The sequence below is a fragment of the Hesperophylax consimilis genome, chromosome 22, assembly GCF_061612785.1.
Source record: "Hesperophylax consimilis isolate HC1 chromosome 22, BYU_Hcon_1.0, whole genome shotgun sequence".
Taxonomy (NCBI): Eukaryota; Metazoa; Arthropoda; class Insecta; order Trichoptera; family Limnephilidae; genus Hesperophylax; species Hesperophylax consimilis.
In genome coordinates this window covers 23,861,607-23,878,617 of record NC_142857.1, presented here as the reverse complement: position 1 = coordinate 23,878,617, position 17,011 = coordinate 23,861,607, and the positions used below count along the sequence as shown (strand labels likewise).

The 17,011-nt window shown below is 36.1% G+C and overlaps 1 protein-coding gene across 1 annotated transcript in view; it reads left to right on the top strand.

Moving 5' to 3' along the window:
* Pi4KIIIalpha (phosphatidylinositol 4-kinase III alpha) overlaps positions 1-17,011 on the top strand; it is a 118,585-nt gene that overhangs the window by 41,252 nt on the left and 60,322 nt on the right. The window contains exons 8-12 of the mRNA XM_089645313.1: positions 1,692-1,908; positions 3,448-3,558; positions 7,703-7,882; positions 9,868-10,075; positions 12,240-12,351. Of these exons, the coding sequence (XP_089501439.1) occupies positions 1,692-1,908; positions 3,448-3,558; positions 7,703-7,882; positions 9,868-10,075; positions 12,240-12,351 (828 nt within the window). The remainder of the gene's footprint in view (positions 1-1,691; positions 1,909-3,447; positions 3,559-7,702; positions 7,883-9,867; positions 10,076-12,239; positions 12,352-17,011) is intronic.

Below are 17,011 nucleotides of genomic sequence, written 5' to 3'. Positions count from 1 at the left end.
CAAACGGTTAAAGATATGTAAATACTTAGCCCTTTAAAATCCATTCCGACTTGTTCATCTTCTTTATGAACGCTCTGGCATCCAATTTTGGACACAAATCTTCTTTAACCTCTTTCCGCATGATGGGATCACCTACGTATTTAATTTTGAGTTGTGACACTTTTCTTGTGGGGGTGCGATGTCATGATCAAGTGAATCAAATAGTTGAGTCGAGTCATGTCAATAACGGAAGAGTGAGTGTGAATGTGAATAAAACAAGGAAAAGATGCAAAGGACAAAGTTTATGACATCAACTCTGCCTACCCCTGTAATGATATGGTGTGCTGGTTATGTAGTTAAATAATAAGTTGGGTTAAGGTTTTCATAGCTGTATTTTTATTTGTGTAAATTTGATCAAAATTGTATTTTTTTTTGGTTAACATTTTCTCAGTGTAGTGGAGATTAATATTTCCAAAAACTTTGGCAAACGAATGAAAGAAAAAAGAATTGGCTGAAAAGATTAATACATTTTTATTATTAACACATAATTGTTTAAAACAATAATTGGTCTGGTTTATTTTAAAATTTGAAGGTTATGGGTTTTTAATTCTATCTCTTTCCACTAACTTTTCTTGGTCTGTTTAATGTTTTAAATTTTTTGACAATTGATATGATTTACAATGTATCCATGAATGATAGGAGATGTTTAAGTGTTATGCAATAATCGTTGTAAACAGCCATCAATTTTCACCGACTAAATAAGAATCGGCAATTATTGCGAATCTTTTACTGACAAATTAAGATATGACAATATTATCTTTTCCTGAAAAATTAAGAAGAGGTACTTAATATTATTCTTTTCCTAAAATATTACGACATGGCACTTAAATGTATTCTTTTCCTGACAAATTATAAAATGGTAGTTAATAGTATTCTTTTCCTTACAATTTAAAAATTGGTACAAAACTATTTTTTTCCTCACAAATTAATAAATGGTACTTAATACTATTCTTTACCTGACAAATTAAGAAATGGCACTTAATACTATTCTTTTCCTGACAAATTAAGAAATGACACTTACTACTATTGTTTTAGTGACAAATTACAGTGTTTTATCTCTTTTTTATATCACACTTATTGAGAGAAAATCACATGGGTTGCTCTAAAATTGTAAGTATGTAAGACACTACTTTCAAAGATATGTAAATACTTCCCACCGTAGCCCTTTAAAATCCATTTTGACTTCTTTATCTTCTTTATGAGCGTTCTGGCATCCAATTTTGGATATACAACTTCTTTAATCTCTTTCCGCATGATGGCATCACTCGTTGCCAGCAAACTTTAACTCCCACTTTTTACTCTTCGTCGAACAGAGACCATAAAATTTTCATTAGATATCCAAGAGTGCCCCTTTTTACATAATTTATATTAAATTTAACAAGAATGAACACAGTGCCTACATCTGATTTCGAAAGATTTTGACGAATGACGTACACCCAAAACTCTAAAATAAGTTAACCATTGCTTTTATTTCCCAATCAAGAAAGCCACCCGATTGTATTTCCAAAAGTTTGCTAGCCAAACTATGTTCTTAAAATACCATTCTAATAATATAAAGTGAAAATATTCTTGCGAAAACTACGATTATTGCAAAACTCTTTTATCTCCCGTCGAGATTAACATGGGAAGATTGACCGAGCTTTGATCCCCAGTGCAAGGGCGCGAGCTGACGGACGTGGGTAACGATTTAGGGACCGTAGACAACAACATTGCGTCTTCTCGTTGTTCAGCATTCGAGAAGCTGCGCGATGCCGCCATAGAGAACCTCTGCATCGCGCTGGAGGCCGCGCAGTCGCTGGACCCGCTGCCTGTGGTGGAGCTCGTCTCCTCCGTCAGTAATAGGCTCTTCACGGCCGAAAGCAGCGACATGTAAGTCTACAAAGTGTTGGAAAATTTTTATATTAACAAATAAAATTTTAAAAATTGTTTCTTTAGTTTCGTCCATTCCAAACTAGCAAATCTAGCAGTTAAAGAGGCAAAATAAAGTGTTTGAAAAATGTAAATTGTGGCAGTCAGTGCAGAAGTGGTGTAACTCACAAAAATAGCGAGCTTAGATAAGATGCAGAGTGGAAGATACTCTCAGTATTGCCCTGGTGCTTACACCTTACACTTAATGGTAGTCTTAACTACCATTATGAATTGAAATGTCGCTTGTAATGGCTTTGGCTGTGTTTGGTGAGCCGATCTTAATAGCCAAGTACTTCCCTACCTTCCTCTTCCCCATCTCATTCCCCTCCCCCACTAACTTCACCTCACAACATACCCCAATTAAAGATGCCATAGTCTTACTGGCTCCAAACAGTTGGGAATCTTTTGTGGTATTAAAATTTATAGGGAGTTTACATCCCCCAAAAATGATAATAATGTTTACCTTTCTCTACATTTATGTGAGACTGGTATCATTATAATCCAGACGCCAGACGCCTCGCGCAGCAATTCATTCATTCTCTCTCCAGCGGTTTCAGCCGCCGGTTTATCCCTAAATCCCCTCTAACTTACGCTCTCTCTCTCTTTTGTTCATAAAATTATTGTAACGTGAGTTTGTTAAAATAAAACTAAATTTAAAATATTTGATTTCTGATTTTACACACCGAGAGTAACCACGCAACCTTGGATTCTTTGGTTTGAAGAACCACAGAATCATCCAGCCAACAATCCACTTAAATTTGAAATAATTCACACACCTACAAGTTTTTTTATAAAATAATTCAATTGGCGCCATCTACAGGGTTTTCCAATAAGAGGTGTTATTTTGAATAGCCCGCTATTTCGGTAGATGTTACTTTTGAAGCTGTCATTTTTTGACATTTGACAAGTAAAAACTACGCCATTAATAAAAATGGAACGATACACGCTTCAACAACGCATTGAAATTATTAAAATTCACTTGAGTGAATCAAATGCAAATCATCTTGAGTGATGAGGCCCATTTCCACCTCGGTGGCTTCGTCAACAAGCAAAATTGTCGCATCTGGGGCTCGGAAAACCCAAGAGTTATTGTTGAAAAGCCTCTCTATCCTCAACGTGTGACTGTTTGGTGCGGTTTATGGTCCGGCGGAGTAACAGTTACGGTGAATGGATTGCGCTATCGAGAGATGATTAATGATTTTTTATGGCCGGAATTGGATGGTATTGATCTGGACAACGTTTACTTTCAACAAGACGGCGCTACGTGCCGCACAAGCAACGAAACCATTGATCTTTTACGATTGAATATCAAAATAACACCTCTTATTGGAAAACCCTGTATGAAAGATCAGATTATAAGGTCTTTTAAGTATACCCTTAATATTGTTTCAGGAGCGCTATGCTTTCCAAAATCTTGTCATTTCAAGTGCATTATTTTTATGTTAATATTATATGACTTATTAAATAGCTGTACTTAATTTTATACCCACAATGTTTCAGCTCCTCAAGTCTCATTAGCACCAACATAGTAATAATGCTGGGACATGTGGCCGTGGCTCTTAAGGACATCCCAAAGGCAACAGACACCATCCTGCTCTTTTTCCAACAGAGGCAAGTTTCTATAAATTATGCTTTACATTCATTTCCGTTTTTAAATATGTTTTGTATATTTTTTGTTTTTGGGAATGAATGAATGCAAATCTTCCTAAATGCGAAACTGATAAACTACAATCAGTGTTTAACGCCGCAGGAAGGCTTCTCACCGGGTTACCCAAGTTTTCGCACATTTCGGAACACCTCCGAAATCTTCACTGGCTGAAGTGTCCTGAAAGGATCCAGTACAAGCTATGCTGGATGGTGTTTAAAGCTATCAACGAAATGGCGCCACCGTATATTACTGAGCTATGCATTCCGGAAAATACTGGTCTAAGGCAGTCAAGTCTTAGATCAGCGACATCATCTGCAATTGGAAGGTTGAAAGAGCTTAAGCGAAATCCGAACACTAAGTTTGGTGATCGTGCATTCGGAGTATCCGGCCCTAAGGCTTGGAATAAACTTCCTATGGAATTGAGATGTATAACCAGCCCAACAGAATTTAGATCCAAACTAAAAACTCACTTTTTCAGACACTCATTTCCATAAATCCGTCATTCTATCCAAATATATCATTTTTTTCATTTTTTTTATACCGTTATTGTCACATTATCTAGCGATTCAGGTCATTCAATTTTGCTATTGACTTGCCTACCAATGGACAATGGACAATATCAGCGGGAACATAACAAGTCAATCGGTTTAATTGTTGGCATATGAATCATCTAGATGCGTTTAAGATTGACGATTGATTTTATTCATTAATTTCATTCATTTAACAAATATATCAAGCTAACAATAAAAAACCCTAATATAATAGAACTTCCTTCTTCTTCTGGCGTTAGTAAGATTAGATTGTTAATATTAATTTTAGTTGTAAGTTGCTAAATATGTAAATACTCTTATATATGTCGTTAAGATAGTAGTTATAGGACTTAGTCATAAGTCACTAGATATAAGTCTTTGAGATAAGTCAGTAGTTCTAGTATTAACTATTTAAGAAATAGTACAGCGCCCTTGAGGTGATTTCTCACGAAAACGGCACTATATAAATTAGCCAAATATTATTATTATTGAATCATGGAAGCGGAAATTAACCCACTTCCCGACATCCAATCAAGCTGAAACTCGGCAAATAGATTCGTTTTCGGTGACGATGCATTCTATTAACTTTTGGTGGCAATCATGTACATACAAGCAGAAATACACGTATTTCTCTGAAAGAGATGAAATTACAGCAGTTAATATATTAGATAAATTTCGGTTGTACCCAATCGGCATTTGGTGAGGTAGGTAGAGTTGTTATCTCCAGTTCCAGTTCAGGGTAGGGAGGTACAATCCTCAGTCGAAGTAAAAAAAAAAAAACAATTAAGTTTTAAAAGACATAGATAAAAAAAATAGATGTATTATAGTACAAAAAATTATGGGTTGATTTTTTAATGCAAGATAAACTCAGTAAAATAATTTATTATATGCCTTAGTGATCAGTGATGGTCGCCCCTTGAGGTCATCTGGACATTTACCCCAAAATATTAATATTAATAATATTAGATGACAATAAATCGTAAAAACCTTAGGAACAGTCAATTCTGTTTTTGCAGTTTTTTTCAATAACACTATCAACAAAGCTTAGAGGAAATATCCATTCTTATTAGGATCCTAGATTTTTCCCACCCCCATATATACATCGCATACTAATAGTGTGGGAATCAAAGGTGTGCATTCCATTTATATACATAAGCACTGCCTACCTTACTCGCATAATATTAACATATATAAACTCATTGTAAAATATGCTCTAAGTTCCAGCTACGAATCGCCGTACCGACCGTACACTAGAATGTGACAAAAGCAAAAACTAAGAATGCCAAATGTCGTCAGATTGTTCAATGTCTACCCTGTAGGAGCCGGCAAGAATATTCAATAAACGAAAATACATTTTTGTTGAGGCCAACAATACCATACTTGATAATGTTACATTTTAATTTTTGTGTTTAACAAACCCAGTAGAAGTAATATTCAAAGGCAAAATGAATATATAAGGCCGGCACTGTAATTACAATGCTTCAGCTCTTAGAGTTTAAACTACATAAAATATGTACATGTTTGCTTTGTTCGCATTCAAGACCTGAATCGTTTGTGTTAGACTGTTTATTTAGCAGAAAAAAAATTGAACTTTCATGTATCTGGTAATAGGCTTGTAATATGCATAGATGAATGATTTGGCTTATGAAATCCAAACCTAATCGGCAACACTCAACAGTTTAGTCATTGTTAGCAATTTGAATTTGTTATTTTCCCTTCTGCCTTCCCTGATCCAAAACTCTGTGCGTGCCACTGGTAAGAATAAAGAATAATGTGTTTTATTTTTGATGATTTTTATACACTACCGTGAGATTAAGTGGCAGCAAATAAAAGTAAGGATGGGTTTATTATCTAGAAATAAAAAAAAATATTTAAGAATACTAAAATGTATTACCACAAAAAAGACATAATAAAAAAGAAATTAATTAGCATCCTACTATATAATCTGTCTGGCAGAGGGCTTGCATGGGTAAAATGAAGGTGTGATACCAGTTCGTTCTTGATGCGAAGTAGTTCACAGCAACTCCCAGTTTATAATTTATCCAAAAATAATCTTGTAGTCCAATGCAAAACAGCCTCACGCTGCTGGTCTCCAAAAGGGTCCCTCTTAACCAATCAGGATCGGCAGATGTCATCCGATTCCATCAATCCAATGGTCAATGCTCCATATGCAAAGCTGATGCTCACAAAAATTGGCGAATATGTTCGTCGAACCTCAACCAAGAGGAATGCCCGCTGCTCTGGGCTGGTGATCAAAGAATGGCAACTGCTTCCAATGCAAATCACAGATCCTTGCTCCCTCAGGTTTTTCAACTCTTCAAGTCAGAATTCCAGGGCTGTCAATATGACCAATAGCAAAATGACAATGTGTAGGTACTTAAAGTTCCCACACACCAAGACCATAGATGCGATGTAAGTACAGTGATGCACACACACCTTGTTACAAATCTTATATGTAAACACTTATCTCCCATTTTTCTACATAACATTTTTTATTTGTTTACATAAACGCGCATTGGTCTTTTACATAGATACAAAATAAATATATAAAAAACATAATAGTTATAATAATAACAAATACAATTAATGATTATTGCATATCTGCATGTATGTTTGCTTTTTGAAGGAAGCAATGTTATTTGAATTAAGGTAGGCAGAGCAGATTTCATTCTCCACGCGACGCAATCTCTGTGAACAAGAATTGTAGATAAAATTAGTGCGAGAAGCAACTATTTAAAATGGAGCATGTAGTCTAGTGTTGTGTATGTTGGGGATACAACACTATCAAAAGTAAAAATAGAATTAAGAGTATTTTAGTTGAATGAATGCCAAGTCATTTAGAGTTTGCATCAGTTGTTTGGTCTCTATTTTACACAATCCACATAAACAAAATCGAAGCAATTCAAAACAAATTCCTAAAATATCTATGTTACAAGTCATTTATAAGATTTAATAATTATGCAGAGGCAACTTCATACTTTAAAATTGATTCACTGTGTGTACGGAGGCATCATAAGGATGCACTATTCCTGTATAAAGTAGTTAACAATAATATTCAATGCCCAGAGTTGCTAAACAAGATTCCATTCAATGTACCTGCGCGTTCAACACGCTCTTGTGTACTGTTCAGGGTTGATCAAAGCAAAACAAACTCTAAGCAGAATTTTTGCCTGAACAGACTATGCAATAATTACAATAGCGTATTATCCAAGGTTGATATTTTCAGTTCCGAATTTACCAAATACAAAAGGTCCATAAAAGAATATTTCTCTGATGGTTTGTGAATAATGTTTATGTCTCTATTGTTTATATCTCTATTATGATTTGATTTATACCTACAACCTCTCTCCATGGCTATAAATGTATTGTTTTGTAAATTTTTCGTTTAATATAATCTTTGATTTGTATAATTTATTTAAATAACTTATTCCATATTATGCTGTCTCAGTAGAGGTAAAGTCACAAGGATGAAATCCATAAATGGTTTTATTTTACTATATAATACTTATGCACAAACTGATTAAATGTAAACTGTCTATTTCCCGAAAAAGAATAAATTAATTATTCAATATTGTAGATTCTGCCGTGTTCCCGCTTTGGACACGCTCATAGTGGACCAGCTGGGCTGCATGATCATCTCGCAGTGCGACGGCACAGTGTACGACGAGATCATGAAGATGTTCACCGTCATCACCGTGGAGGCGGGGAGCGCTGCGTACGGAGTCAGCGGGGCCATCGATGACAGGAAGCAGTATAGGTAAACTTTGTTTTCATTTAAATATTACAATCAACAAATGAATTGATTCATAGTAATTCAAATATGACAGCATGAGACGAGGAGTTCGGTTGCTATACAATATTTTCAAGATGCATTTAGTTCATCAGGGGGAGTTAGGCTGTGTCTTGTACCATAGCACTTAATTTGGGAAGTGGATATGGGTACCGCCACCCCGGGAACCATTTATTGGATAACTATCACCTCTGCCATAGGTCACCCCAATTTGGTGTCTTAGCTGGGGTGCCCAGGCCTGCGATTCTGGAGTTAAACGATCAATCGTTTTCGTATGCGCCGTCTTCGAGTGAAAAACTACTAGTCATCGCGACTAACTTTTTTCGAATGTTTCAATTTTACGTATTCTTGAGCGTCGAACGGTCGAAGTTGGTAGAAGAGATGATTATATTGGCAACCCCTGTGAATATTGTCTATGTTCCTGATGTTTTTGGGATTTCTATGGTGTGACTGTCAAACAGACAACAGTTATTCGTTATTCAAAACAGAAATGGCTGCGGGACATATTACAAATTGCCAAAAGCAACTCTTAATTGAGCTTGTAAGCTCCGATAAAGACTTAGTAAGTGGGAAATTTTCACCCACCTTTACATTTGCGGAATCCGCGCGGCAAAACAAAAATTGACGGCTAGACTAGATTTTGACAGCCAATTCCATAGAAACGCCAACAACCTACCACTCGCTGCCCTGTTTCTACTGGTTATACCCAGTAGTTGTTGTGTGGAATGACTTTTGACGTTTGGCGTCAAAGTATGTACCTTCGACCAATTTCGGGAATAGCAACGACGACCAACGTACGTACTTTCGACGGCGATTACGAGCGCCCTCGATTCAGGAATAGAGCCCAAGGTTCATGGGGTTAGGTTGAGGGAGATCATTTGACCTCTCCAGCGGGACTCGCAGTGTGAGGAATGGATTAATACGTCTGTCACTCCTGGACACACCGCCCCCCAGATTCCTACCCACCCACCCCTCATACCTGTTTCCTTCCCAATACTTCCTCTCCTTTATTTCCTTAAAAAGACCCTCCGTACCTCATCCCCAAAGATGACATGAGGGAAATTATTTTCCTCAGGGCTTCCTGTGTGGAGCTAATGTAAAAAAAAACTGTATATTGTTCCACTTATTATCCAATATTTATATTTTTTTAAATTATTTATACTGCGTTTTTACAAGAAGATCTCACTTACTTGAGAACAATTCAGTTATAAAAACTCAGTTATTACACAAATAGGTACAACAATTACAAAAATCTACTAATACATAGGATTCGTTAATTTTCATACATCTAAATAAAGATTAAAATATAAAACAAATAAAAATAAATATACAAAATTTTAATATTATATTTAAGCTCAGTCAAATGTCAAATAGTACAACAAAACTAATATAATAATTATCTGGCTTGTTTGGGTTTTTTACCATCAAGCATATTCAATCGTAAAAGATCAATGGTTTCGTTGTTTGTGTGGCACGTAGCGCCGTCTTGTTGAAAGTAAACGTTGTCCAGATCAATACCATCCATTTCCGGCCATAAAAAATCATTAATCATCTCTCGATAGCGCAATCCATTCACCGTAACTGTTGCTCCAGCCCCATTTTCGAAAAAGTAAGGTCCAATGACTCCGCCGGACTATAAACCGCACCAAACAGTCACACGTGGAGGATAGAGAGGCTTTTCAACAATAACTCTAGAAAATGACAATTTTGCTTGTTGACGAAGCCACCGAGGTGGAAATGGGCCTCATCACTCAAGATGATTCACTCAAGTGAATTTCAATGCGTTGTTGAAGCGTGTATCGTTCCATTTTTATTAATGGCGTAGTTTCTACTTGTCAAATGTCAGAAAATGACAGCTTCAAAAGTAACATCTACCGAAATAGCGGGCTATTCAAAATAACACCTCTTATTGGAAAACCCTGTATTAAAAATAAGACCATATTTTGTTTCAGGCACGTGGCTGGAGCGGTCATTAATGCCCTGGCCAACATTGCGGCCAATGTGCCCGGCGAGCAGGGCATGACGGAGCTGCTGGGCCGCTTGCTAGAGCTGTTTGTGCAGTTGGGCCTGGAGGGCAAGCGGGCCTCCGAGCGGACGCCCAACTCCACCAAAGCCTCCAGCAGCGCGGGCAACCTGGGTGTGCTCATCCCTGTCATTGCTGTAAGTTACTTCATCTCTGAGGCTCGGTTGTTTCGCAGAAATTAAAATGTAACCATTTTAGCCATTTTGTTTTTTCGACATTTGAAAGCTCCCCGTTAAATACTGATTTTTGGTGCGTTTTAATAAGCTGAGAAGCTTAACAACATGATAGTTGTCCTCTTCTGTTGATCACAATTTGTTCAAAAGCAGAAACGAACTTAGAGTCGGCATTGAACATGATCTGAATGGTCATTTGATGACTTTGTTACATTTGAATTTCAGCGAAACAATTGAGCCTAAGTCATCTACCAACGCCCCGTTCTATCACCGTCTCCCTTGGTGTAAGTTAACGTATGTCTAAGTCACCGTAAGTCACCATGATAGTGGGTATGTTAATAAGCATAGACTGTTTTATCTCCCAGCCACCAGGACTATCTTGCCATACCGTGGTCATGCCGTTTGGGAGGGCAATCGTGCTGTTGAACAGAATTGTGATGTTTGGTAATAAGTTGGGTTTTCAAGCGATAGATGGCACCAGTCATAAAGCTTACTTCAGAGCCCGACAGATGTCGCTAGAGTGTAGCAATTGCCTGTGGGATATTATTGCCAGACAACAAGCTTCTAGAAACAGAGAATTACCAACCCTCAGGTAATAAACAGTGTAGCTAAATCCAGACTTATTTATTGTAATGTAAATAAACGCAATTATAATTATTTATTTATTATCACACGCCCTAATGGGCTTTTACACACTACAAAGTTTAATAGTTGAGTATCACAGTTATTATAAATTCAACAAAATTAAAACGATAAAGGAAACATAATACAACGAAAAAATATTAAATGTTACAACAAAAGCATATAATAAAATAAGATACATCAGTAAAAATGATAAGAAGTCTCACATAAATAGATATTCAAAATAAAAATATATATATATATATTGCGGAAATTATAAATGTCTATTTGTGTCTTGATATATAAAAGAATTGAAATAAACAACATTTATATTGATTATTTTTAAGATGAAATATATCTCCCAGATCAGAGTATTTATTTCCGAGACTGTGAAGTCTTGGAATCGGGGAATTTTGATAAGACAGTGTCCTGGTGTTGTAAAAATAAAAGGGTAGTAAATTTCGGCAAGATCTTTTGGGTATGTGGATGCTGATTAATTGGAGTAACTCAGGACAGTCAATTTTGTAATGAAGTATTTTATGTAATACTATTAAATCTGTGTTTATTCTTCTTTCAGAAAGTTTTAATAGGGACAATTTATCTAGTAAGTAGTTATAATCAATGTTTTCTACAGGAATATGCAATTTATAGTTTATATACTTCAGGAACTTATGTTGAATATATAGTAAGTAAGTAAGTAAGTAAGAACCTTTTACTTTTTCAAAGAGTTCCCAACACAGGAATCTGCAAGAAAGCAGAGATATAACAAGAATCAATTCAGATATGGAAATACATCGCATCAATGAAGCATAAAATTTATTTATTTTACTCCTGCTGCACATGTTATTTAATTTAGCTTTACAAACTTATTCAAAAACACTGTAAAATTGATCCATTTTAATGTTTTTGAAATAATAAAATGAAATCAATTGAATAAAAGAGTATGTCTGTTGTATTTCAATATCTTTATTACCCTACTTTCTGAGTGTATATACTGTATATCTTCTTATAGTCTTTATAGGTTATACCAGTTATATAATAGCTATACCAGTTAAACTTTACACGGGACAAATTATTATTCTCGACCTGTCTACAGTATTTTACTTGAAGTTGATCATAAAAAGTCAATTTCCAAATTCTGTGAAAGTTCTGTTTTTATTTAATTTCTCTGAAACAACCGCCATAATAATATCATAACTTCCGCAGAACTTTTTTCACAGAAGTTTGATGAATTGTTCAAATTCTATGAACCTAAGGACGGGTCACAGAATTTGAACGATTCATCAAATTTCAAAGGTGATTTTCAAGTTCTGTGAAAGTTCTATTCGAGAACTGTTATTATTGCAGTTTTGTGAAACAACTGGCCAATAATGATACATCAGAACATTAATAGAACCTTCATAGAACTTGAAAATCAACTTTGAAATTTGATGAATTGTTCAAATTCTGTGAAATAACCCGTCCTAAGTGTGTATATGTACATATAATTAAATGTTAATGTTGGCAGGTGCTGGTGAGGAGGCTGCCCCCCATCAGGAACCCCAAGCCCCGTCTACACAAACTGTTCAAGGACTTCTGGCTCTACTGTGTGGTGATGGGCTTCACTGCGGCTGAGTCAGGTATGGTACTAACCGCCACTCCGCAACTATGCATTGTCTTTATTTTACTTCAATGCTTCTGGCTTTGAGTGTAAGGAAAACAAATATCAAAGAACAACAAACCACCACAACCACAACAACAACCACCACTACAACTATTACCACAACCACCACCACAACAACACTATAACAACCACCACCACAACAACCACTACAACAACCACCACAACAACCACTACAACAACCACCACAACAACCACCACAACAACCACCACAACAACCACCACAACAACCACCACAACAACCACCACAACAAACACTACAATAATTACCACAACAACAATCACCACAATTTCCACCACTGCAACTACCATAATAATCTATTCCTCAACCACCATAATAACCTCTTCAACTACCAACCACCACAAAAAACCACAAAAACAAATGCTACAATTGCCAAAACCACAACAACCACCAAAACAAACACCATAACAACCACATCACCAACCAGAACAAATACTATAATAATCACTAAAACAAACACCGCATCAACCACCACAACAAATACCACAACAACCACCACAACAAACACCACAACAACCTCCACAACAAATACCATAACAACCACCACGACAAACTAAGAAACAACCACCTCCTTTTTTTTTCTTGAATGATGAAAACCAGAAAGATTGGAAACAATGAGTGAAATTAATAATTATTTAAAAACTATGCATTTTTGATGCCATTATATTATTAATGCTGAAAATCTTATTAATTGCATTATATAATTTAAGTTTTAATTATAATTTACATTTTCATCGAGCTTGATGCTTTTAGTTTAAAATACATGCCACAGGCATTGGTTAACCTTTAGAAGAGTATGGCCGTACCGTGTACGTCTGTAGAAAAATATGAGTATGGACGTACACCGTACGGCGGTATCTGTAGGAATCGTCCTAATAATAGTATGAATTATTAATGATATATACAATATTCTTTTATTATTTGCCAAATTACTAGATGAAAATCTCCAATACATATTAATAACTATGGTCACGGGAGCAACATAGCCGAAGATGATCCAATCTCAAGTCTTCCAAGCTTACGTGACTGGTACCAGTGCAGTTCTGATGAGTTGTAAAAGGCTGCAGCATATAGGATTAAGATTTTAAGAAAGATAAACATTCCCAGGTTACGAATAACCTGACAATATTTGAATTCCTCCTACAATCATTTTAAGTGACAATTTTTGCTTGTGCAATGAAGGAGGATTTAACTAGCAGAGGATTGAACCTGCAACCACAATCCGATGCATTTTTCCACTCAAGCACTAATCAGTTCCGATGATAGCCAATCTTGGACACGAGAGGGCACCATAAGAAATCTGCAAATTATTATAAAGCCTATTTTTCACCAATTTCCTCTCACTTTCATTATGTTACATGATTTTAACCTCTCCGCGAGTACGGACGGAATGGTTCGTTCGAACAAAAAAGCCCCAAATAATATGAACGCACCAGGGCGGCGCGGCGTCTGCGGCTAACATTCAAATAAATATAACGGTTTGTGTTACAAAACGCAGGATTACTTAATCAGTTTTCATAATATAAGATTATTATTAGTTAATTGTGATATTAAAGTCACACAAATTGTTACGAAAGTCTCGAAGACTTGAGTTGGAACAACCTAACTCGGCTGGTCGCGGGAGATTGGCTTCTCCGACTTGTTTACAAAATGTCAGCAACGTTTGCCTGTGCAGGAACCTCCGTGCAGATGTATGGCGATAGTCGCAAAGATGCTTGATTCGTCGAGTATCAGATACTTGTAAAAAGTCGCTCGCCGAGAGGTTAAATCATAAAATTATTGCTAAATTCTAAAACATTGTTTTCTTTTTACCGGTGTTATTTTTCTACACTTCCGTTTAAACACGGCGACAACATTTTGATAGTCATCTTTGAACAGGCGTTAGAAAACGTGAGTAAAACTAGCAAAAGGTGCTATGTGGTCCCCGTCCTACACACTTTATATATAGTCCGTTAAGCTATGAACAGTTGTCCTATTCATTGCCACCTTCAGGGTTAATCTGTTTCTTTTCACAAGTCCTAGAATGCAAAGATGTCTTACTAATGGTGGAGTTGGCACGTTACTATAATGACGGCGTTGTTTTCAACGCCGACACTTTTGTATAGCTGCATGTTCCTTAGTTCATAGTTTCGATGGGCATATTCGAGATATCCACTTTGAAATCTCTGGTCAATTGAGAATTGAAACATTTTGAAATGTTAAATACAGGGTTTTCCAATAAGAGGTGTTATTTTGAATAGCCTCCTATTTCGGTAGATGTTACTTTTGAAGCTGTCATTTTTTGACATTTGACAAGTAGAAACTACGCCATTAATAAAAATGGAACGATACACGCTTCAACAACGCATTGAAATTATTAAAATTAACTTGAGTGAATCAAATGCAAATCATCTTGAGTGATAAGGCCCATTTCCACCTCGGTGGCTTCGTCAACAAGCAAAATTGTCACATCTGGGACTCGGAAAACCCCAAAGTTATTGTTGAAAAGCCTCTCTATCCTCAACGTGTGACTGTTTTGTGCAGTTAACGGTCCGGCGGAGTCATTGGACCTTACTTTTTCGAAAATGAGGCTGGAGCAACAGTTACGGTGAATGGATTGCGCTATCGAGAGAGATGATTAATGATTTTTTATAGCCGGAATTGGATGGTATTGATCTGGACAATGTTACTTTCAACAAGATGGCGCTACGTGCCACACAAGCAACGAAACCATTGATCTTTTACGATTGAATATCAAAATAACACCTCTTATTGGAAAACCCTGTATTTCATTGTCGGCAAATTTCACCAATCAAAGTTTTCAGATATCTGAATTTGAATGCTACTGAAATAATCTTATTTGAATGCATTTATTTTTTTTTCTATTTTTTAACGGGTAGATAAAACTTTGAAATATCCGTTACATTAAATTTATTACCATATTTTAACCCCAAGGCTAATTTGTTTGCTTTTGGGAAAAGCTCGTGTGATCTCTTAGAAATCATTATGTCTCCCTTACTGCCATGGTGAGAAATATAAACTAAATGGTGTTAGAAAGAGGAAACACCACTCTTTATATTCAAATCCAGAAGTTAACCACAGAAGAATTAAAAATTACACCTCAGTGAAACCAAAGGTTCCAACCGAAATTTGAGAAAAACTTATGAAACTTTGTGAATTTTTTATGAATTATTTTCATACTTTTCAACTGTGACTATAATATTGATAGTAAGTGTAAGTAATTTTAGTTCAGTAGGAACGTAAGGTGTGCTATTTAAAAAAACATATTTTTATTTTTAAACGTATTTCATCACGTAAGTTTTTAGATTCTCACGGCCAAAAGCATTTTTGTTGTTTGTTTTTGGGGTGTTATGCCGTGTTGCGCTAACTCCTTCTTTAGCCGACGTTTCGGACAGCGTTGCAGTGTCCATCATCAGGGCAGATCTGGTAGATCCGAAGATGTGTAAATTTTGGTTGTCGAGTTTGTGCTTATTTATTTGTGGCCTGGGCCCGTCCAAGTGCGAAATGCCAACGGAAGTGGCGACATCTTGTGGCGAATTCTGAAAGCACAGTATTTATGATAGCCTGGGGCCCATCCAAGTGCGAAATGCCAACGGAAGTGGCGCCATCTTGTGGTGAGTTCTAGAATTAGAAAACCGATTGACAGCGGTTAGAGTAGATGTACCCAGTATCAAGGTATAAATGCAATGGTTTTATATTGTATTATTATATGGTATTAGAGTATACTTAGACATGTTATTTGCGTTTAGCTTTGGTGTAGCCGTCAATTACCGGATACCAAGAGCTGTTGAGCTTAGCTCCGTCGTCTCTATTGATATTAAATGGATTTTTGTAGATTTCAATTGCCTCCATAATCAGGCGTGATCTATAAGTTTTGGGTCTTCCCAGGACCTCGGGAGCAAATCCAAAGTAATGGCCGGTTTCAATTAAGTGTTCGGCGATTGCCGATTTATTAGGGTGGCCAAGTTTACAAGCACGAAAATGTTCTGCTATCCTTTTGGAAATCGTCCGCTCTGTCTGGCCTATATAAATATTAATAATTATTTAAAAACTATGCATTTTTGATGCCATTATATTATTAATACTGAAAATCTTATTAATTGCATTATATAATTTAAGTTTTAATTATAATTTACATTTTCATCGAGCTTGAAGAAAAAAAAGAAAAAAAAGAATTCTCGGCTAAAGAAGGAGTTAGCGCAACACGGCATAACACCCCAAAAACAAACAACAAAAAAAGTATTTCATCACCTTTCAAAAACACCTTGACTGACCTTCTGACGGAATGTGCCAGAGGCCAAAGGATTACATTTTTAAACATATTTTAGCTTTTCAAATTTGCAGTTTATTAGAATAAATTCATGGAAATGTATGCAAAGAATTATTTGAATTCCTCCATAAGCTAGAAAATGTTGTTTGTGCAATGATGAAGGACTTAGCTAGGCAGAGGATTGGACCTGTGACACATGGGCGGGAACCCGACACATTTGTCCACACGGCTACTAACCGGCTGAAAGTTCTATGTTTAGTTTTTCATTTGTTCTATGAAAAATGTTAAATGTTATTTAGACTAGGACAGAATTACCAGTTCAAAATT